Source organism: Prionailurus bengalensis, chromosome C2 (genome assembly GCF_016509475.1).
Source record: "Prionailurus bengalensis isolate Pbe53 chromosome C2, Fcat_Pben_1.1_paternal_pri, whole genome shotgun sequence".
Taxonomy (NCBI): Eukaryota; Metazoa; Chordata; class Mammalia; order Carnivora; family Felidae; genus Prionailurus; species Prionailurus bengalensis.
The window spans coordinates 122,045,470-122,067,882 of record NC_057350.1 but is presented as its reverse complement, the minus strand read 5'-3'; the positions used below and the strand labels follow the sequence as shown (position 1 = coordinate 122,067,882).

General features: G+C 35.0%; 1 protein-coding gene across 1 annotated transcript in view; it reads right to left on the bottom strand.

Annotated features, from left to right (window-relative positions):
* The window catches only part of ATR (ATR serine/threonine kinase), a 106,898-nt gene that overhangs the window by 46,645 nt on the left and 37,840 nt on the right, over nucleotides 1-22,413 (bottom strand). Inside the window, 9 exon segments of the mRNA XM_043595227.1 lie at nucleotides 1,633-1,843; nucleotides 4,007-4,144; nucleotides 5,497-5,617; nucleotides 7,270-7,385; nucleotides 10,577-10,690; nucleotides 12,059-12,265; nucleotides 17,848-17,973; nucleotides 18,425-18,518; nucleotides 20,635-20,778. Coding sequence (XP_043451162.1) covers nucleotides 1,633-1,843; nucleotides 4,007-4,144; nucleotides 5,497-5,617; nucleotides 7,270-7,385; nucleotides 10,577-10,690; nucleotides 12,059-12,265; nucleotides 17,848-17,973; nucleotides 18,425-18,518; nucleotides 20,635-20,778 — 1,271 coding nt within the window.

Genomic DNA, 22,413 nt, shown 5'->3' with positions numbered 1-22,413 from the left:
CACTTATAAATTTCTTCAAAATTTAAAGAATCAAGATGGTAAATTTAAAAGAAGTTATACGTAAAATAAGTCCTTGATTCCATCAAAATCTGTAGATCATCCAAATTATGAGAGATGTTAAAAATACTGTACTTTTGTTTTTGTTTTAGGGGGGAGGGGCGGGGGGGAAAGGGGGAGGAAGGGGGGGGAGGGAGGGAGGGAGAGAGAGAGAGAGAGAGAGAGAGAGAGAGAGAGAGAATCTTAAGCAGGCTCTAAGTCCAGTACCCAGTGCTACATGGGGGCTTAATCTCATGACCACAAGATCATGACCTGAGCCAAAATCAAGAGTTGCACGCTTAACTGACTGAGCCACCCAGGGACTCCAAAGATATTGTACTTTTGAACCATTACAAATGTTACTCTTAAAAGCTAGTATTTCCCTTGCAATGTTAGTAGGAATAGTGATAAAGTTCAGACTTAGTTTTCCAGTGACATTTTCATGTGCAGAAACAGGAATGGACATGTAATTGTTAAACCAATGGAAAATATATTAATAACTAGCCATAGTCCTCAGAGAAACAATCCCGCAGATATTTGTTTGAAAGTCCAAAAAAACTGTTAGAAAAATAACAAATTCTTGTGCTTAACAACAGGAATGTACGTGGTTTCCACAGGTATATGAACAAGAGGGAGATGCTCACAAACTGAGGACTGCATAAGTGAAGGTCTCTTTAAGGACTGTTGGTCAATTTTTTCAATTAACCTCAAAATGTAGGAGGTAAAACATGACATTTCTATTAAAATTGCTGAGGTATTCAGAAGTAGAATGAGTCTAATTCTTAGCAAATGCTTCTATCCTAGGGGTAGGTGTTATTTTTAACTCTAATGAAATTCCACCTTAGTGGGAGCTGTAATATCACAGGGAAAAAAATGCACATGTTTGGTATAGCAGGGTGTGATGTAGTAATGCATATCAAGCATATTTGGAGAGTTTGCTGAATACCAAACACTACCAGAGACAGGAAAAACAAAAAAATAAAATGAATGAAATGAACAAAAAATGGAAAACAGAAATAGGCCATAAAATGAAATTAAATCTCTCTTGAAATTTAAAACATGTGAAAAAAACTGCAAAGAGTATTTCACAAGTGAAAAAGGATAACACTTTACCACATATATGTACATGTATGCATATGTATATGTGTATGTATATATATGTATGTGTATACACACACAGTACACTGAAGGGACACAGAGTAAATACACCCAATACACTGAGAAGACAGAGTAAATGGGTTAGCAGTGAGGAGTCTGTTACTAACAATATAAACATGTCATTTATTTCACACTGTACAATATATACATTCATCATTTCATTTAATCCTCAGTCTTCTAAATAAGATAATATTAATCCTATATTATACAATGGAAAATTAGGCACGTGTCTTTCTAAGGAAGTGAGAGTAGAATTTAAAGAGGTTTTCTGACTATAAATTCTCTTTTTCTCAGTGAAAAGGCTACCTTAGGATGAAAAAAGGTGTACAAGAAAACATAGGTCTCTAAAAAGCTAATGCTTAAATTACAGAACTGATACAGGAAGGAGTTAATTGGTTAATAATTAAGTGAATAAAATAAACACATGTTATGACTCACCTATTGAGTCTACCTTATCTCTGTTTGATTTGCTTTGTGGAAATTTCTCTGCATTCAGTGCCTGAAATTTGTGTCTTGCCCATTGTGTGAGATGGTCAAGCATGGAGAACACAGTCTGTGTACTGAGTTGACACAGATCAGATGCACTGTCTTGGGTATTTATGGTATGCTGATCATCATGCTTTAGAACTGCCATAATTTCTGCATAAACCTAAGAAGAACTCATTTTATGGTTAATAATAGGTCTATATACTATCATTTTACTATTATCTAACTTATAAGACAAAGTACTCTAAGGCAACTGTAAGTCAGTATTGGTAATTTTATAGTCTCTAATAAAATTTTAAATGTACCTACCATATAACCCAACAATTCTATTTTTTGGAATATACCCTCAACACACACACACAAAACTCTTTCACAAGTAAGAATTGCCATGATGCTCACCATGGCATTGTAAAAACAAAAACTTGGAAATAATCATTATTATGGCAATAAACAATGGTATAAGTATAAAATCGAAGTACTATATTATACAGCATTAATTTTAAAAAGGGTGGTTCAATAAATATATATTGGTAAATAAAAAAAGAAAACAAGCAAGTTACAGAACAATTATCTACAATGATGCCATAAAGAAAACCAAAACCACTCTTAGGTGGATCCTGAGAAACTTAATAGAAGAACAGGGGGAGGGGAAGCGGGGGGGGGGGGGGAGTTACAGAGAGGGAAGGAGGCAAACCATAAGAGACTCTTAAATACTGAGAACAAACTGAGGGTTGATGGGGGGTGGGGGAGAGAGGAAAGTGGGTGATGGGCATTGAGGAGGGCACTTGTTGAGATGAGCACTGGATATTGTATGGAAACCAATTTGACAGTAAATTATATATATATATATTAAAACACAATATAGAATAAAAAAAAAAGAAAACCAAAACAGAACCAATTGCATTAAAAAATAAAAATGTTGTGGGGCACCTGGGTGGCTCAGTCGGTTAGGCGTCCGACTTAAGCTCAAGTCATGATCTTGCGGTTTGAGTTCGAGCCCCACATCAGGCTCTGCGCTGACAGCTCAAAGCCTCGAGCCTGCTTCGGATTTTGTCTCATTCTCTCTCTGCCCCTCCCCCACTTGTGCTCTGTCTCTCAAAAATAAATAAATGTAAAAATTAAAAAATAAAAAATAAATAAAAAAAAATAAATAAAAAATAAAAAGGTCTAAAAATATACACATTGGGGCGCCTGGGTGGCTCAGTTGGTTAAGTGTCCGACTTTGGCTCAGGTCATGATCTCACGGTTCGTGGGTTCAAGTCCCGCAGCTAGCTCTGTGCTGACAGCTCAGAGCCTGGAGCCTGCTTCGGATTCTGTCTCTCCCTCTCTCTGCCTCTCTCTCCTTCTCTCTCTCTCAAAAATAAAAATATACACATCAAATTAATATCAGTGATGACTTCTGGAAGTATGGGATCAGGAATGGTAGTCAAAGGGCACACTTTTACTTGTATAATTCAATTTTTACATTAAGAACATAGTAATATGCTCTTTATGCCATTAAAAATAATTATTAAAAAAACTGCTATATGTATGTGGTTAAAAAATTAAACTTTACAAAATATCATAAAACAAAAAGTAGAGATGCCTAGGTGGCTCAGTCGGTTAAGCATCTGACTTCAGCTCAGGTCATGATCTGGTGGTTCATGAGTTCAACCTCTGTGTGAGGCTCTGCATTGACAGCTCAGAACATGGAGCCTGCTTCGGATTCTGCGTGTTCCTCTCTCTCTTTCCTTCCCCTGCTCATGCTCTGTCTCTCTCTCTCAAAAATAAACATTTTAAAAAAATTAAAAAAATAAAAGCAGTAGTAAAATATTCTCCTTCCCCTATCCTAATCCACATTACTGTTTACTATCAGTAATTTCTTATGTCAGTAAAACACTATCAGTAATTTCTTATGTACTCTTTTGTCAAAAAGTTCTATGTATACTGGGGCATATTAATATGTATATATTTTTTAATGTTTATTTTTGAGAGAGAGAGAGTAAGTGTGTGAGCTGGGGAGGGGCAGAGAGAGAGAGGGAGACAGAGTGCCTGAAGCAGGCTCTGCACCGACTGCAGGGCTCAAACTCAGGAACCGTGAGATCATGACCTGAGCCAAAGTAGGACACTTAACTGACAGGTGCCCCTACAATATATACTAATTTTCTACACTAAGCATTATATAATTCTTTGATCAATAAAAGGTTAAAAAAGATTTTCAGGCATTTAGACATGTACATACATAGCAATATACTGATATACATTTCCTAATATGTAGCTTTTCTAATACTAATTACATCAGACAAATGTTTAGACAAACAGAAACCAAATAAAAGGCATCTCTCACCTCCTGCTGATCTTCTTGATTACAACCCAACAAGGCATACACTAGAATATGTGGAAGAAGATAGATAGTCACTTTGAAATCATGTTTCATCATAATGCTACAGCAGGTGAAGATTTTACTGGCAAGATCATGCCGAACCTGTAAACCCAAATGGTTTAGGGACAGTTAAGTAATTTTATACATTTTATTCTATTGATTAATGTAAACACACACACACACACACACACACACACACACACACGAGATAATTTATCATTGCAGAGTGGGTATTCTCTTATTTAGAGGCATAGAGAATTTCAGACCACCACCTATTTGGTCACTCTAAATAACTCAAAGTGCCTGAACTGCTGCGACCCCTACAGACAACGTCAACCACTTCAAAATAAATGGCCTTCCCCGCCAACCATTAATTTATGGATGCATCATGTTTTGTTACAGATTAACCTCCCTAATTAGAGTATATTTTATTTAGCTAACATTAAATTCAGCATATTAACTCCTTGAACACACACATGAGTAACCAAAATGTATACTCTGGGTCAGTACATTAAGTATAAGACTCACATTTTTAATAAGTAATAAACAGTGATTAACTACAGGAAAAAAATGAAAGAAACAGAAAACTAAATTACTTGGGATTACAATCAAGTTTTATTGGTATGCTCTAACCTTAGATTTGCCAACATTACTGGTCTCTTATAAAATTTAAAGATTTTTTTCCTTCTCAAATATAAACACCTCACTTAACAACAACAACAACCTAAGCTAAATTAAAGATTCCAGATCTGGAAGTAATTAATGCAATGGTATTCTACATTTCACATAATATATGGTCAGTATGTTCATAAAAACATGAAAAACTTTCTTGAAATTATCAGATAAAAATTATTATAATAATATTTTAAAAAATAGAAATATGAATTAAAAACTAAAGTTGTAAATTTTAAATATGCCTTAAGCATTTCTTGGAACACACAGAACCTTTCTGTCAGGCATGTAAAAATCTCATATTAGGAAAACATCAGAAATATACCTCTACTTTTTCATGAAGTTTCATTTCTTATAAATGTTTATTTTTATTTTGGATGAAGTTCAGATAATGTATCCTCTTTTAGAAGAAGCCACAAAGGGATGATATATCTTTTTACTATATAAAAAAATCTTTTTATTATGTAATAAGCCTTCAAAATCCATTTACATCTTTTAAACAGTATCGTTTCACAATGTAAAATGAACAGACATAATATAATAGACATTTTGCAAAAAATCATAGTAATGTGCTTGATAAAATAATTACCATTTTACCCAGAAACTAGTAACAGTAGAGAAACTGTTACTTTCTATTAGTGAATGCTTTCTACAAAAATGTCTATCACTATCAGCACAAATACTTCAATACCTACTATTTGTGCTACATATATTCAGATAGATGTTCTGGTTTCCTTTAGAATTTCTGTTCAGTTAACTAATTCTGATCAGAGTTCTCTTACCTTTGTTATAAGATAACCTGCCCAAGATGCTGACCATTCTGCAAAGTTATTACCTAATTTACTTAAGTAAATTGGCTTCTTTACTCCAGACCAATCTGTTGACTTCTGAGAACTCTTATATCTGTAATTTTGAAAATTTGTTTATTAAAAAGTATATAAATATATATCCACCTGTTTAGAACTTTAGTATAAAACATCTAAGAGACTATTTCAACTCCTTCACTGACTACCCCACTACTGCCTTGCCTTTATTCAAATATGGTTAAAGACACTACTTTTCCTATATCCTTAATAATGGGGTAGGAGATCATTCTTGCATACCCCAAGTACTTCAAAGTATTTGAGTGTGTCTCCTCCTACCTCTTAATGCTCCTTTTAGATCCTTCCAATTTCATTCTTGTGTAATAATGACTTGTTCCTTTGAGGTTCAAGACACCCAGACATACCATTCTTTGCTCTTCATTATGGGCATTCACCAAATTCAGTGATAATCAAACTCACTGATAGCTTTAGTACATCTCTCAGTGTTTTCTTTCTTTCCAAAGTCTACCACCCTGAGTGACTTCAGTGTCTGTCTATACCATCTAATCAAACTCAAACCTTCTCAAAGACTTTCTCCTCTACTTCTTTATCAGGGCTCCCTTGTCAATACAAAGAAACTTCTTCACTTCCAAAATGAACTATTTAGATATCTTACTCTATAGCCCTAGTTTCCTCCTAAATTTCCCGTTACCCAGTTATGCTAACACATTGGCTCTTCATCACTGAGATCTTCTGTCCCTTGACCGTGCTAAACTCTCTTGATCTGTAACACCTTCCTTTCATTACCTCTTTCCTTAACCAGCTTGGTCTTTATGGTCCTTCACTTCAAGAACTCTCATTAATATTCTCTACCCACTCCTTTGCCCCACTATCTTTACCAGCTACATCCCTCTGTTTCTACATATAAAAGGCTCTAAATTTAAAAGGTTTTATGGGGTGCCTGTGTGACTCAGTCAGTTGAGCATCCCAGGGTCATGGGATCAAGCCCCCCAACACTAGGCTCTGTGCTGAGCATGGAGCCTGCTTATGATTCTCTCTCTCACTGCCCCTCTCCTACCCTGCTGCTGCTTGGGCTGTCTGACTTAAAAAAAAAAAAAAAAGTTTCTAAATATAAAGAGGTAACTAGCAAACAAGGCCAGGCACTGTACCAATGCTCAAAGAAGTAAAATAATTTATACATGGTCACATATCTGATAAGCATGTGACCTAGTATACTTCAAATCATAGTTTCTAACTAAAATTAATTTATAATTTTATAGATTCAATCAGTGTTAACAAAATTATTAAAATTTAAAGAGATTACAATATACTTTTTTAAAAAGTAGAGGGAGAAAATATCTTCATGAGGAGGTGAAGGGTTAAAATCTAATCTCTAACTGGGGTTTACTAATGACTTTGGAACTAGCTTTAAATTTTTAAGTTTCTATATTAATTACACCTATCAAGAACTTAAACTCATATTTAATTTAAAGTAGATTTTCAAAGTATTACTGACTGAAACAGAAAAATCAATCCTTTTAGCTTTAATAAATTTTAAATAATTAAAATTATAGAATTTAACCAATGCGCAAACTGTAGTTTTTGACAAGATTATAGGCATATTCACAGTGGAAAATACATTATTAGACATACTGAAAATACTTTTAATGGTAAAAAGTTACATCAAAAATAACATTAATTTTATAATGTTAAAAACAATTTTACAAAAATTGTTTTAACGAGTGTACAGACCTAGTATTTAGATGAGGTTCCAGGATTTCCCGAACATGCTCAGGAAATCTCCTCCACAACTGGTGACCTGGGCCATCAGTCTGCATCTCTCTGCAGTCATAAATAGAAAGTAACTCCTACAAATACATATTTTACATTTGTAAATCTTCAGTGAAGTAGATAAACCTTTCTGATCATCAACATTCTACACATAATAGTTACAAAAATAATTTAAAAATATATAGAATTATAAAAGTTGTGAACTTACTTAGGACATGTATTTCAATGCTTAAAACCATTTAGGTAGCTTAGTAAAGGTCCCAAAGCTGTGGTAGTACTTGAACATGAAGGAAGTTTGTGTTCTATATATGTAATATATACGTGAAATAAGATTAAGAGCTATTTGGAGGAAACACTGGAAATGTCTATATTTGCAGAAGTATAATTTTTAGAATTTAATCTTTTCTGAATTTTAATGAAAGCCACTACAAATCCAAAATAGTTTTAAAAATTCAAGGTATCTCAAATTCTAGGTATAAAGTACCGAGCTCAAAATTGTGAATTGGCTGGCTCAGTCGGCAGAACCTGTGACTCTTGATTTCAAGGTTGAGAGTTCAAAATCCACATTGGGGGTAGAGTTTACTTAAAAAAAAATTGTGAAAAAATGCAAACGTTAAAGACCACTTTACTATTCAAGCCCTCAAATTAAATGGTTATATTTTACTTTCCTGAAAATAAAACAAATGATATTTTATAAATGAAGAAAAAAAATCTTTGGCTCTAGTATCAATATTCAAAACAAAACAAATATGTTAGGATATTATATCTTCTATCACCTGAGCCCTTTCAATTCCACTGAAAATGACCATATGTAATAGATGTACTATAAGAACTGTCTAGCAAAACATGTACTTTATACTTATATTAGTGTATTTTAGTAAAAGTAAGGAAATATATGAAAAATTCAAATACAGAAATATCCAGAACCCATTTTCATTTAATTTTAAAATATTTTTAGGGGCGCTTGGGTGGCTCAGTTGGTTAAGCATCTGACTTCGGCTCAGGGCATGATCTCATGCTAAAAGCTCAGAGCCTGGAGCCTGCTTCGGATTCTGTGTCTCCCTCTTTCTCTGCCCTTCCCCTGCTCATGATCTGTCTCTCAAAAATAAATAAATGTTAAAAAGTTTTTTAAAATATTATTAAAATTTTGTTTGAAGCCAGCTTTTTTTGATGTTTGGCAAAGTCACTCTAGTTAATAAAAAGCCTCTTTTAATTAGGGAGATCAGCAATTCTTTTTGGGGGTCACCATTTATACTTTCAAAAAGATCAATATACTTACAGTTGCAGACTTTGCTTCATATTTAATTGAAAAACACAGAAGGAATCCAAAAAGACCTCCACAACTTCCACCCACATACCTATCCAGCCTGGCATTATCAGCAGCAGAGCCCATACACTTTCTCTCCTCTTACTACAGATGACTTGCTTTTGTTTTTAATTAAGGCTACCCCTCCCACTTGCAAACTATACTCCACAACTCTTTGCCTATTAAAAATAGTATTCCACCCTAACTTTTTTTTTCCTTCCCCTCCCCCATGGTCTTCTGTTAAGTTTCTCAGGATCCACATAAGAGTGAAAACATATGGTATCTGTCTTTCTCTGTATGACTTATTTCACTTAGCACAACACTCTCCAGTTCCATCCACGTTGCTACAAAAGGCCATATTTCATTCTTTCTCATTGCCAAGTAGTATTCCATTGTGTATATAAACCACAATTTCTTTATCCATTCATAAGAGACTCTTAAAAACTGAGAATAAACTGAGGGTTGATGGGGGGGTGGAAGGGAAGGGAAAGTGGGTGATGGGCACTGAGGAGGGCACTTGTTGGGATGAGCACTGGGTGTTGTATGGAAACCAATTTGACAATAAATTTCATATTAAAAAAATAATAAATTTAAAAAAAACGGGAAAAAAAAAGGATTCGATCAATTCTCTCCTTACATTATCATATTCTCCACTCTGCTGAATTGTTCCCAAGCAACATATAAACATCTGTTATTTTTCCTATCTGCATTCCTCCTTCCTTCCCAGCTACTATGTCATTCTTCCACTCTCCTTTATAGACACTTTCTTGTCTTCTGGAACACCACATTCTCCCACCTTACTGACAACTCCTTCTCAGTTTTCTTACTTGTTCCCTCCTCTTCTCACTGACCTCTCAATGTCCAGGGCTCAATTACCAGAATCTTTTCACCTGTACTCCCTCCAAGAACACATCCAGGATCATAATTTTAGATACCATCTCTACAATGAATACCTCCAAATTTATATCTGAAACTCAGACCACTCACCATGAATTCCAGAACTGAATATCTAACAAAACAAAGACATTTTTAATTGAAAAAAATACCATGAAAAAAGACAAGGAACATCAAACTGGAAAAATATTTATGATGTCTGTGACTGACAAAGGGTTAACTTCTATTATATACAAATACATCTTAAATAGCAATGAAAAAATAGCTCTATACCAAAAGAAAAATGGGCAAAGATCATCTAGAAAAAATTCACCAAAAATGCAATAAATACATTAAGGATGATACACCTCTCTCGTAATTAAATACTACTAAAGTAAAATGGTACTATTTTTCATCTGTCACATTGACAAAGATGTAAAATTCTGATAAAATGCAGGTTTGTCAAGGAAGCATAAACTGGTAAAACTTTTTTTGATAAAATTTATCAAATGTAAATTCTGTGTTTGCTCTCAAGACAGATTTTAACCTCTAGATGTTTATATTATTGATATACTCACTCAAGTGCTCACTGAAGCATTTCTCTCAAAAGCAAAACACTGAATACATCCTAAATGTGTTAAATAAATTTCTTAAATTTGTTAAATAAATTTCTTTCCAATGACTTAATATTCAATATGGATGGTACATTCAATATGGTACATCCATATTGAATATTAAGTCATTGGAAAGAATGAATTAGAGATCTATGTACTGACATGGAAAATAACCCAAGACAGACTTTTGAACACAAAAGAAAATCAAGTTACAGAACATGAAGTAATATGATCTCTTTGTTTGGTGAAGACATATAGATTTGTTAAATAAATATATAGAAAATTTTCCAAAGTACCTATAATAATCTGTTAAGAGGGTACATTTCTGTACTGTGAAATTTTATCATGAACTTATGATAATTTTGATCTTTGATAATGAAAATGACAGTTTACAAAAATAAGTTTCCAAAGTATACATTTACAACTTATCAGAATTCAGTAATGTAAAACCAGTACTGACTATACACATTCTTACCTGAATGGCATAAGCAGCTGAATCTTGAGCCCGACTGTTATCGGCATACGCAAGGTAAGCTCTTGTAAGTTCCATCAATAATCCATAGGCAAAGCTTGAATCTTCTACTCCAGTCTCAATAAAAACAAGAAAAAAACAAAGGTAAGGTGTATCAATTTTTTACACTGTACGGTGCCTTATGTAATTAATTTAACTTAGTTACCTAAGTGAATTTAACTTAGAAAAGGAAAGGACATTAAGAGTCAAACTAAGTGTGGTACCAAGGCTAAAACATAATCTGTAGCCAAGAAGCCCAACCTAAGGCTGTTTAGGCTATTAATAAAGGGCATTTGAATCATTCAACTTTTGCAAAGCTCCAAGTTTCATTTTTTGTTTTACTGTTGTTGTTGAAGATTTTATTTTTAAGTAATAGCTACACCCAATGTGAGCCTTGAACTAATGACCCCAAGATCAAGCGTTGCATTTTAATCCTTAAAAAGAAAACTGCAGGGGCACCTGGGTTGTTCAGTTGGTTGAGTGCCCAACTCTTGGTTTTGGCTCAAGTCATGATCCCAGGGTTAGGAGACTGAGCCCACAGTGGGCTCCACGCAAGTGTGAAGGCTGCGCTTAAGGTTCTCTCCCTCTGTCCCTCTCCCCAGCTTGTGTGCGCTCTCTCTCGAGTAAGAAAACAACAAAAAAAAAACCCAGAAAATTATATATATAGCATTTCCTCAATTTCATTTTGTAGAAGCCCAGTCATTTGAGACACTCCAAGAAATAATTTTAACAAACCCTCCTCTTGGAGACTGACAGTGTGCATACTAAGTGATACAGATGCTCTGTTTGATTTGGTTTTAGAGGATTTCCCAAACTCATTTGACCACGGCAACTTTTTATACACTATTAGGACACCCTGGGAAATTAGTTTCCCATGAAAACACTTAGCAACAGTGTTGAAATTCTAATATTTCAATAATCAATTAGGTTTTAACTATTATCATTAGATTGGAAGGTTTTTTATTTATTCATTTTATTTATTTATTAATTTTTGAAAGAAAGAGTGCACACACACAAGCAGAGTAGAGGGGCAGAGGGAGAGAGGGAGAGAGGGAGGGGGAGGGAGAGGGAGAGATAGAGAGAGGGAGAGAGAATCCCAAGTAGGCTCCACACTCAGCGTGGAGCCCAATGTGGGCTTGATCCCATGATCCTGGGATCATGATCTGAGCTGAAATCAAGAGTAGGGCACTCAACCAACCAGGTACCCCTAGGTTGGGAAGCTTTTTAAAAAAAACACAGCACACTAGTCTGGACTCCTACTTTATTATAGTTTTGGGCTCTAGATCTCTGTAATAGTATTAAGGAAAAAATTTAGAAGTTACCTAAATTGTCTAGTTTAGATCACGGTGCCACTAAGGATAACCTGAACAGTTCTTTGTAAATGAAATATAGAAATTTGAATAGGACAGAGAACTCTTCTTGTCATCCCAAATTACCATTACTTACCACAAATGTAAAATCTTTTCCTTGGCTTTCAGTTGTTGAGAAATCTAGTCGACCTGGGTCTACTGCCCCCAATTCCCCTAAACATTCCCCACAGAGCAACCGAGCTTGAGAATTTGCATCCTGGCAACCTTTCAAAAGCACCGTTACCAGCTGGGAGATAACAGGTTCCACTGTTTCACTATCTGTTGCATATTTTATCAGTTTTTCCTAAGAGTAGAAAGAAAATTGTACATAATTTTCACAAACTAGTATATTTTCCTAACTAGAAAGCTTAAAAATATTAAGGAATACCTGACATAAACACTGACAAAATTAAATTCCTGTATCTGCAGTATTTTCAGCTAGTTTTTGATGAGTTCACATAACATAGTTCACAACATATTCTGTAGGAACATTGTTTTAGAAATTTTTAATCCTTAATCCATTAAACAGTTACTATTATTACACTAGTATACAAAAATAAATAAGACACAGACTTATCCCAATGAGTTCACAGTCTAAGGGGAACATAGATATGCAAATAAGTAATTAAAATACCATATGATATGTATAATAGCAAATACATTTAGAAGGAAAGGAAGCAATGAAGAAGATGAAAAAGAACTCAGAATAACTTTTCAAGGACAGTGGATAGATATTCACATAAGTCAACAAGGAAGAGCTACTAGGTAAAACAAGAAGATCGAAAAGTATATTAAAAAACTAGGTAGAGAAGGACAAAAAAATGGGGAAATGGTTCAGTGGTGGTGATAAAACAGTATGTTGGTTCACGTAATCTTTTTTCATCAACCTCCTGAGGATGCTGAAAACCTGTTAAGTAAGAAGAGACTATTTTCAAGCCAATGGAAATTTACATACTGTACTCGTGTAACCACTTTGGAACTACTTCTTTTATACTATTTTCTCTCTAGCAAAAGTAAAGCATACGTGAACATCTCAAACTTCATGTTGAAAGTATGGTTCAAATTAGAGTAATCACTTCAAAAGAAAAATGAAAAGCCATTTTAACTCTTCCACAGTCTTCGACAGTCTATCACTTAAATAACATTATAGGTTAATTCAGGCATAAGTACCTCAAAAATGAGCTCATAATAAAAATAGCAAAACTAATATATGAAATTATAAACATTTACTCACTTGCTAAAACTAGAAAATATAAGGTCACTTTATTTGGCAGAGATAAATGCAGTTCAATGTAATACCTGTTATGAAACACTAAATGAAAAGTAAAATACACTTATCTACTATGTACTTAAAAATGTTTTCACTTCACTTTTAGGTTAAATTGATTTTTATTTTTCAGCAAAGATACTGAATTCCAAAAGAGTTTTAAAAATGAGTGTGTGTTCATTGCCTCTATTTATAAATGTTTTTTGAAATAAGCCATACAGAGAAAGACAGATACCATATGGTTTCACTCTTATGTGGATCCTGAGAAATTTAACAGAAACCCATGGGAGAGGGGAAGGAAAAAAAAAAAAAAAGAGGTTAGAGTGGAAGAGAGCCAAAGCATAAGAGACTCTTAAAAACTGAGAACTGAGGGTTGATGTGGGGTGGGAGGGAAGGGAGGGTGGGTGATGGGTATTGAGGAGGGCACCTTTTGGGATGAGCACTGGGTGTTGTATGGAAACCAATTTGACAATAAACTTCATATATTGAATGAATGAATGAATGAATGAATGAATGAATAAATAAATAAATAAATAAATATGGTTTTTAACATTCAGAGCCAATTTTATCATTTTCCAAATGCCTAATCAGTTGTTAAAAGAAACCTGTTTGCTCTAATTATTTGAAATACCATTTTTATCATATCCTAAATGTCCATTTACATAAAGGTCTACATTTGAACTTTCTATTCTTTCCCCCTGGTGTGTTTATTCATGCACCAGAATCACAATGTATTAACTATAGAGGCTGTAGAGTATGTTAATGTCTGGTAGAGATACTAAACCCTCATGGTTACTTTTTCCCCTCAGAGTTTTCTTAGCTATTTTTATGTTGATTTTCCCATAGAAGCATTGGTATGAACTTTTGTTTTCCTAAATTTTTTTTAATGTCTATTTTTAAGAGACAGCACAATCAGGGGAGGGGCAGAAGACAAAGAGAGACACGGAATCTGAAGTAGGCTCCAGGCTCTGAGCTGTCAGCACAGAGCCCAATGTGGGGCTTGAACCCATGAACTATGAGATTATGACCTGAGCTGAAGTCAGATGCTTAACCGAGTGACCCACCTGGGCACCCCTAGTCTGAACTTTCCTAGTTAACAAAAACAAGCAACTTGTTGGCATTCTTTTGGGATAGCATTAAATTTATAAATTAATCTACAGAGAACTGAAATCTTTGTAATATTGAGTCAACCTAACAGATAAATAAGGGATAGTTTCCATTTGCTTAAACCTACTACCTTTTTGTGTCTTTCAGGGTTTTTCTTTATTGGTTTATCTATTTCTCATTATGCTTATTACTAAGCATATTCTCTTTTTCTGTTACTGTTGTAAATTGGGTCTTCCAACAAATCTTCCACCTAGTTATTGCTTATTATATAAAAGTTATTTTTTATATGTTGATTTTATATCCTACCTTACAGAATTAGCTTTCTCATCTGAGTAGTTTTATTGATAATTCCCTATAGTTTTTCATCTATAATAGCATATCATCTGCCCAACATATGTCCTTCTGGGATTTTACCACAGAAAATCACTTCAACCGGAGTACCATCAGTGATCAGAAAGATCTTAGATGGTTGTTCAGTTTTATCTATAGTCTGATTTTTCTTTTTTTTTAATTTTTTTTAATGTTTATTTATTTTTGAGACAGGGAGAGACAGCATGAACGGGGAGGGTCAGAGAGAGAGGGAGACACAGAATCTGAAACAGGCTCCAGGCTCTGAGCTGTCAGCACAAAGCCTGACGCGGGGCTCGAACTCACGGACCGTGAGATCATGACCTGAGCCGAAGTCGGACGCTTAACCGACTGAGCCACCCAGGCGCCCCTAGTCTGATTTTTCTAACATAGAAGAAAAAATTCCCTGCTATCCACTGACCTTAGGTATCCTTTATATCCCTCAAAAACGGATTCTTCCTTACAAGTAAGAAGCATAAACTGTCATTTTTTTAATGTTAATGACCCTCTGGGGGCTACCCATTAAAACAAGGCTTTTGCAGGGGCGCCTGTGTGGCTCAGTTGGTTCAGTAACTGACTTCAGCTCAGGTCATGATCACGGTTCATGGGTTCAAGCCCCACATCGGGCTCTGTGCTGATGGCTCAGAGCTTGAAGCCTGCTTTGGATTCTGTGTCTCCTTCTCTCTCTGCCCCTCCCCTGCTCATGCTGTGTCTCTCTCTCTCTCAAAAATAAACAAACATTAAAATAAATAAATAAATAAATTTAGAACAAAGCTTTTTCAGGGTCAGTCCATCAAAAAGGTCAAGTATAGAAGGCTACAGCAGCCATCCTATCAACTGTCATACCATCTTTTATGGTTTCCTTTTTCATTACATTATACCCAATTGTTTGTTTAGCCAGTTTTACCATAATTTTAGCTCTATGTATTTAAAGCACCTCCTTTCAACATATTCCTGAAGTATCTTTTCCTCTCCCTCTGGTTAAGAACTGAACTTTTATAAGAATATCTTTTGCATTTGCTTTCTCATGGACTCTCACAGCATCTACTACAAAGACTCATTGACTTCGAACCCTGTTTTCTTGTATCAGTTTCTTGTTCAGGTATTGCTACAGGTTCAGCCATCCTCTAGAGCTGCAATGTCCAATATGATAGCCACCACCCACATGAGGCTATTTAAATTTAAACTAAGAAAAAGTAAATAAAATTAAATACCTAGTTCCTTATCATACACTTTAAGTGCTCAGGGGAGCCACATGTGGCTAGCAGCTATAACTGGACAGTGCAGATACAGAACATTTCCATCCTCATAGAAAATTCTTTTGGATAGCACTATTCTAGAACTTATCTGAATTGCTTTCAACACTGATGTTACTTTCTTGTCATAGGTGGGGGGAAAAAAACCCACTTCCTTCTCTCTTTTTTTGTAGGTGTTTTAGGCCAGTGGGGATACGGCTACAAAGACATGTATCTCTGGATTCCTTCCCTTATTTTCTTATCTTCGTTGGTTCCTCCAAGCCATTATCTTTAGTTTTCTTACTAACCTAAAGTAAATTTATCCAGCTATAAATTGATTCTAAACTAAATTAACCTGTACTTAAAAATACCCAATAACAATCTATGGACATTACATCTTATTCAGACTACTTTATGTGACCTTCAAGGCTCTTGTAAGTACATTTACGTTCTTACTATGCCTAATCTATTAGCACTGGGGCTTTACATTGAAGGAAGGCTTGTTAGGGTATTACCACGTGTGATTTTTGTTTTGTGACACAGGTGGAAAAGTTGGGCAGCTGTGGCTTTTCCCTAAGAATATAAGCAATTTCCTTAAGTTCTCAGATTTAGTCATTTACATCTAAGAAGTGATAATCCATACAAAGTTTCCTAATATTTGACCAGGACCATGTCATCCACTTAGAAACAACCTAAACTAGGAAACCTCTAGGCCAAGAGGAGAAATCCTCTGCTATTCATAAATCCCTATATAAAATAAAAAGCTAGAAGCCCTTTAAGTTACCTGAAACCCAGGTAGAGGTTTGGGGCAATGGGTAAGCACAGAGTAGTTTCGATGAAGTAAGTGCAGGGCAGGGAATGAAGCAATTACATTGCCCTGTAATTGGCAATGTGGATTCAGTTAGGCGAGTATAAAACCTACATTCGAGGAGATTCAAGGCTCCTCACCTATGGTAGGACCATTTCCACATAAGCTGCTACCCACATTGGTCACACAAGTTCACTGACCCAGAAGTCAAAAAGAGAGAAAGAGAGAGAGAGAGAGAGAGAGAGAGAGAGAGAGAGGGAGAGAAGGAGAGCATGAGTGGGATAGGGGCAGAGAGAGAGGGAGACACAGAATCTGAAGTGGGCTCCAGGCTCTGAGCTGTCAGTACAGAGTCTGACATGGGGCTCGAACTCACAAACCATGAGATCATGACCTGAGTCGAAGTTGGACACTGAACTGACAGAACTACCCAGGCAGCCCACCATCATGTATATCTTTCGTCCTAAGTAACTTAAATGCTTCCTTCTATCATGAAAACAAACATAACCTGGTTTAATCCCCTAACTCATGAGAGTGTTAGGCTTTCACATCTTATAAACTCTTGATATGCAAAAATGAGTACCTCAGTTAATTTTTGTCTATTTCATAGCCTTACAGTGATCTAGTACTTTAAACACCAGTTCTCATGGTCATCAAGGTTAGAGCCAATCTATGGTATGTTGCCCAAGAAAAGAATAAACTTCACTGGCATCATAAAAGAGTAAACTTAAAAATTTAGTTTCTTTAAAAAAAGAATTCAGTCAAAATGTAAAATGGCAAAATTACTGAGATTTTATATGACAAATATCTATAGGAAATTATATGAGAAGACACACAAACTGCTGCTATTGTGTACACACACACTCTTACTCAGGAAGATGCAGTAACCAAAAGACAACTGTCAAATTATGACCCTTCAAAACAACAACAAAAAACTCTGCAAATCCCCAGTATTCAACTTCAAAAGGGATCTCATGGATTAGTAATTCTAAGATCTGATAATCTTGGTAAAATAAGAATTACTTCTTTCATTGAATCTACTGAAACTCAAGCAAATATGCCAACCTGTCATCTTTTCTTTGAGCTTCCTACATTTCTATAGCTTTTTAATTATTTTAGTATACCTGATTTTTATACAAAGTTTCCTTCAAGCTCGTAAGAGCATGAATACGAACATCTACATTTTCATGTTGAATTGCTCTCATGGATAGTTGAAGAGTTGTCTGAAGATCAGTACTCTCAGAGGTCTCCTATATAAAGAACACAGAGAGATACACCTTATCAGTTAATGACTTCAAAAACCACAATTTCATGCCAGGACAATTTCATACCATAGTTTGTAGCACAACATAACTAGAATCCTCCCACAGCTTTTCAGGGCATGAAGCTATGGCAGCTTCTTCTTTGGGGGACTATAAGTAGGGACATAGTAATCTGGGAAGTAAGGGCACAAGTACTGTATTATTTGCTTTCTATGTAAAAATCTATGTAATCCAATAACGTCTTTGACCTAAATACTGAAATTCCCTTCTAAAAAAAGTATCATAGCTGTGATAGGATTATCTAATCATAAAAATAGCCATTGGAATATGACTATATTATTCCTAGATGTGATTCTACAGAACCTCTGTTCAATGTATTGGAATTTGGGAACAATTTTGTATCAATGATGCCCTAAGACATAAATTAAAAATTAAATACCTTTCTGTATTCCTGTAGAACTGCTTTTATCTTTTTTAATTCTGGATGATCAGGTAAAAAATATATTTCATGAAGAAAATCTTGCACAGCATCCCTAATAGTTAATTGGAAAACAAAAAAATTATATGCAAAGAGTATGAATAGTAAAAAAAAATAAAGCAGAGGTTGAAACTATAGCCAATTTAAGTCACACTGAAAAGTGCTAGTGGGGGTTCCTGGCTGGCTCAGTCAGTAGGGTATGTGACTCTTGATCTTGGGGTCATGAGTTCAAGCCCCAGTAAGGGTGTGTGTGTAGAGATTACTTAAAAATAAAACAAAAAAATCTTTAAAAAAAAAAGTGCTAGTGGATTAGTGATGTGCAAAATATTCTTCCTAACCATGTCTAGTGGTTAATAGTGGCAAATAATCAAATCTAAGAAAATCACCCTGTTGTAGTAGGTTATGCTGGTGGCCCAAAATAAACTCTACTTCTTCATAGTCACTTCCTCTTCAATTTAGGCTAGCTGTGTGACTTGCTTTAACAAACAAAATGTGGCAAAATAAACGCTGTGGCAACTTAAGGCCGATGTGTTAAAAGGTTTGGCAACTTCTGGTTTGGTGCCCATCAGAGACCTAAGTCACCATATAAGGTCACCAGCATGGACAAGCTACATGAAAAAAGAGAGACTCCAAGAGTACATGGAAAGAGACAGAAACTCAGTCAAGTCTACCTGCTGGCTGACTGTAGCCACCAACCAAAGAATCTATTGCTGAACCCAGTCCAGATTGCAAAATTATGAGTAAATAAAAATGCTTGTCACTTTAAGACACTTGATCTTAGAGCGGTTCATAGTGCAGCAATAGATAGCCAAATCCAACCTTAAAACACAAATTCTCATAAAGAATTTGAAAAAAAATATAAATCTTATTGAGGCTATAATTTTTAATTTGCATCAAATATAATATTCTAATCTATCTGAATCCCAATAGATTTCTAAATTCTAGTCTTCATTCACTTATGCCACAAATACATATCAAGTAACTATCATATGCCACTATGTGCTGGACACTAGTGATATAACAATAAAGGAAACTGAAAAAAATTTCTTTATTCAGGGAGCTTAAGGTGTTCTAACTAGCACGAAATGAAGGAGAGATTTTTTTATATGAAAAGGTAGAGAAATAACTGCTGCATAATAAAAAGCACTGATACACTATGTAATAATCCAAAAGTATTTGAAAGGTGATCTACATCAGTGTTTATGTTGTTCTATCATACTCAAAATATCAAAAGCACTTTATTGAAAAAATCCCTACATTAATCTTTTCTTCTGTACCTTTTCCCTGCTTAGACAGTTATTGAAAATGATTAATGGGAATAGCAGTAGCATGTGTATGGGTGGGTAAGCAGGTAAATAAATAATACTTAAACCCTTTTCAGAAACAAAAAACTACAACATGTAACAGTAAATGCAAACACAGAAACAACTTCAAAATGCATACAAACAAATTCTAGGCTAAATTAACAGCTGGTTTGAAATACAAAAATGGGAGTAATGTACGTTCTTCCTACAGGTAAGCTACAGCACAGTCTGTTTTGGGAAATCTTGAGAAAAGGTTTTAAGAAATAAGATGTGACCAGATTTTGGAAAGCCTTGAACATCAAGATAAGCAATTTGAAATTCATCAATTAGTAAGTGGGAGAATCACAAAATGTCTCCATATGCTGGAGTAAATTGATAAAACAGATGTTTTTAAATATGAACAACATGAAGAAATGGGATAAAAGCCTAAAGGAAGGGAGGCTGGTTAAGAGACTAATGCAATGAAGTAATAAGAGTTTCAACTAAGGAAAGTTATAGAAAGTAGGTGAACATTCCTCTTAACCTTTTTCATATTCAACTATCTCTTTTAAGCATGAGAAGAAAGGTAAACTTAGCCTCACTTCTTTCAAAACTGATGAAAATAATTTTGACTTGTTGATCTACTAATGTTTTAAATACTATAATGAATCAATGCCACAACTGAAATAGTATCAGTTTGATATGCACTGACTTCACGCATGTCAATTTTTTTTTAAAGCGTATCAATTATTTTTGTCTGATGGACTCTCAATTAAAAAGAATGTGAGCAATTCCACATTACCAGTAGCAATCCTAATGTCCTGAGACATAAATATACAGTAATAAAAAGTTGTAATCTTTACTATTAATTTCTATTACAATAAATACCTGTTTTCAATTATGAGGTAGTGAAATATAGCTGCAGTTTCTTTAGGCTGGATGTGTATGAGAGGCAACAAAGCTACTATCACATGACTGAGAAGGGAACCAAGATAAGCATGGTCCAGGCAACGAACAAAGCAATCCCAAGCTCTATGTGAAAAAATAAAGAAAAGTTAAAAATCACATTATTTTTATTATTAGTAAACTCCATCAATGAGTTATTAGCTGGGCAAACAATGATACATACAAATATTAAGATTACAAGGCAGCTGTAAAAATGGAATAAAGATCAGTACTATATATGCAAACAGTGATTTCTTTAATGCATCAAGTCAAAAAAGCAAGGTAAAAATAGTGCTTATAATATGCTCCCTTTTGGGGCAGGGTTCATAGGAAAATAAGGGTGTGAGTGTGTGTGCATTTGGTTTATATTTTTATTTTTTTTATTTTTAATTTTTTTTTTCAACGTTTATTTATTTTTGGGACAGAGAGAGACAGAGCATGAACGGGGGAGGGGCAGAGAGAGAAGGAGACACAGAATCGGAAACAGGCTCCAGGCTCTGAGCCATCAGCCCAGAGCCTGACGCAGGGCTCGAACTCCCGGACCGCGAGATCGTGACCTGGCTGAAGTCGGACGCTTAACCGACTGCGCCACCCAGGCGCCCCTGGTTTATACTTTTAAAAAGAGGAGAATTATACAAAAATTAAGAAAAATAGATACTTATCATGATCAGAAATTAAAGCTAGATTCACAAATTTGAATTTCAGACAATGTTTATGTTTTACATGAATTTAAAGAGGGAAAAAAAGCACTTCTAAAAATTTTAAACAAACTAAAACAACTAAACCTAACTTAATATCAAGTGGGTGGCATATGTACACAGAAGAGAACTGCTTCACATGACTTTAAAACGTATTATTCTGGGGCGCCTGGGTGGCGCAGTCGGTTAAGCGTCCGACTTCAGCCAGGTCACGATCTCGCGGTCCGTGAGTTCGAGCCCCGCGTCAGGCTCTGGGCTGATGGCTCAGAGCCTGGAGCCTGTTTCCGATTCTTGTCTCCCTCTCTCTCTGCCCCTCCCCTGTTCATGCTCTGTCTCTCTCTGTCCCAAAAATAAATAAACGTTGAAAAAAAAAATTAAAAAAAATAAAAAATAAAACGTATTATTCAGACTCTCCATCTCCAATAGGTACAGTCTTAAGGACAAAAGGACCTCTGAAAAAAACAAAAATCCATATGTAAGAAAGAAACAAATAAAGGAAAAAAGGACCTTCAAAAAGCTTAAACTGCATTGAGTAGTCTGTTAGTAGTAACACTGAAATGATATTAAGTCAAATTAAATTAGAAATCCCATATGCCAAAATCTCAATGGCCTGAAAAAAGTGTGGGAAAGGGTCTTAAGGAGTGAATCTGTTTTTAAAAGATATTTAAGGGGCCAAACAACCACATGTGTGACACATGCACCTTATTTGGATTCTTATTCAAACAAACCAACACCTTTGGGAAAACAATCTTTGAGACACTTGGGGAAATCTAAATATGGACTGAGTTTTAGATGATATTAAGGAATTCCTATTAATTCTGCTAAGTGTAATAATTCACGATGGTTGTATTTTTTTTTTTTTTTTAATGCTTTACCCATTAGATACATCAGAGGTATTTCTAAGTACAGTGATTTGATACTGGGGTTCTCTTTAAATCATTCCAACTAACAATAGGTGGAGGTGGTCAGTTAAGTAAGATTAGTAATGTTGATAACTGCTGAGGTTGGGAAATAGGTATGGAGG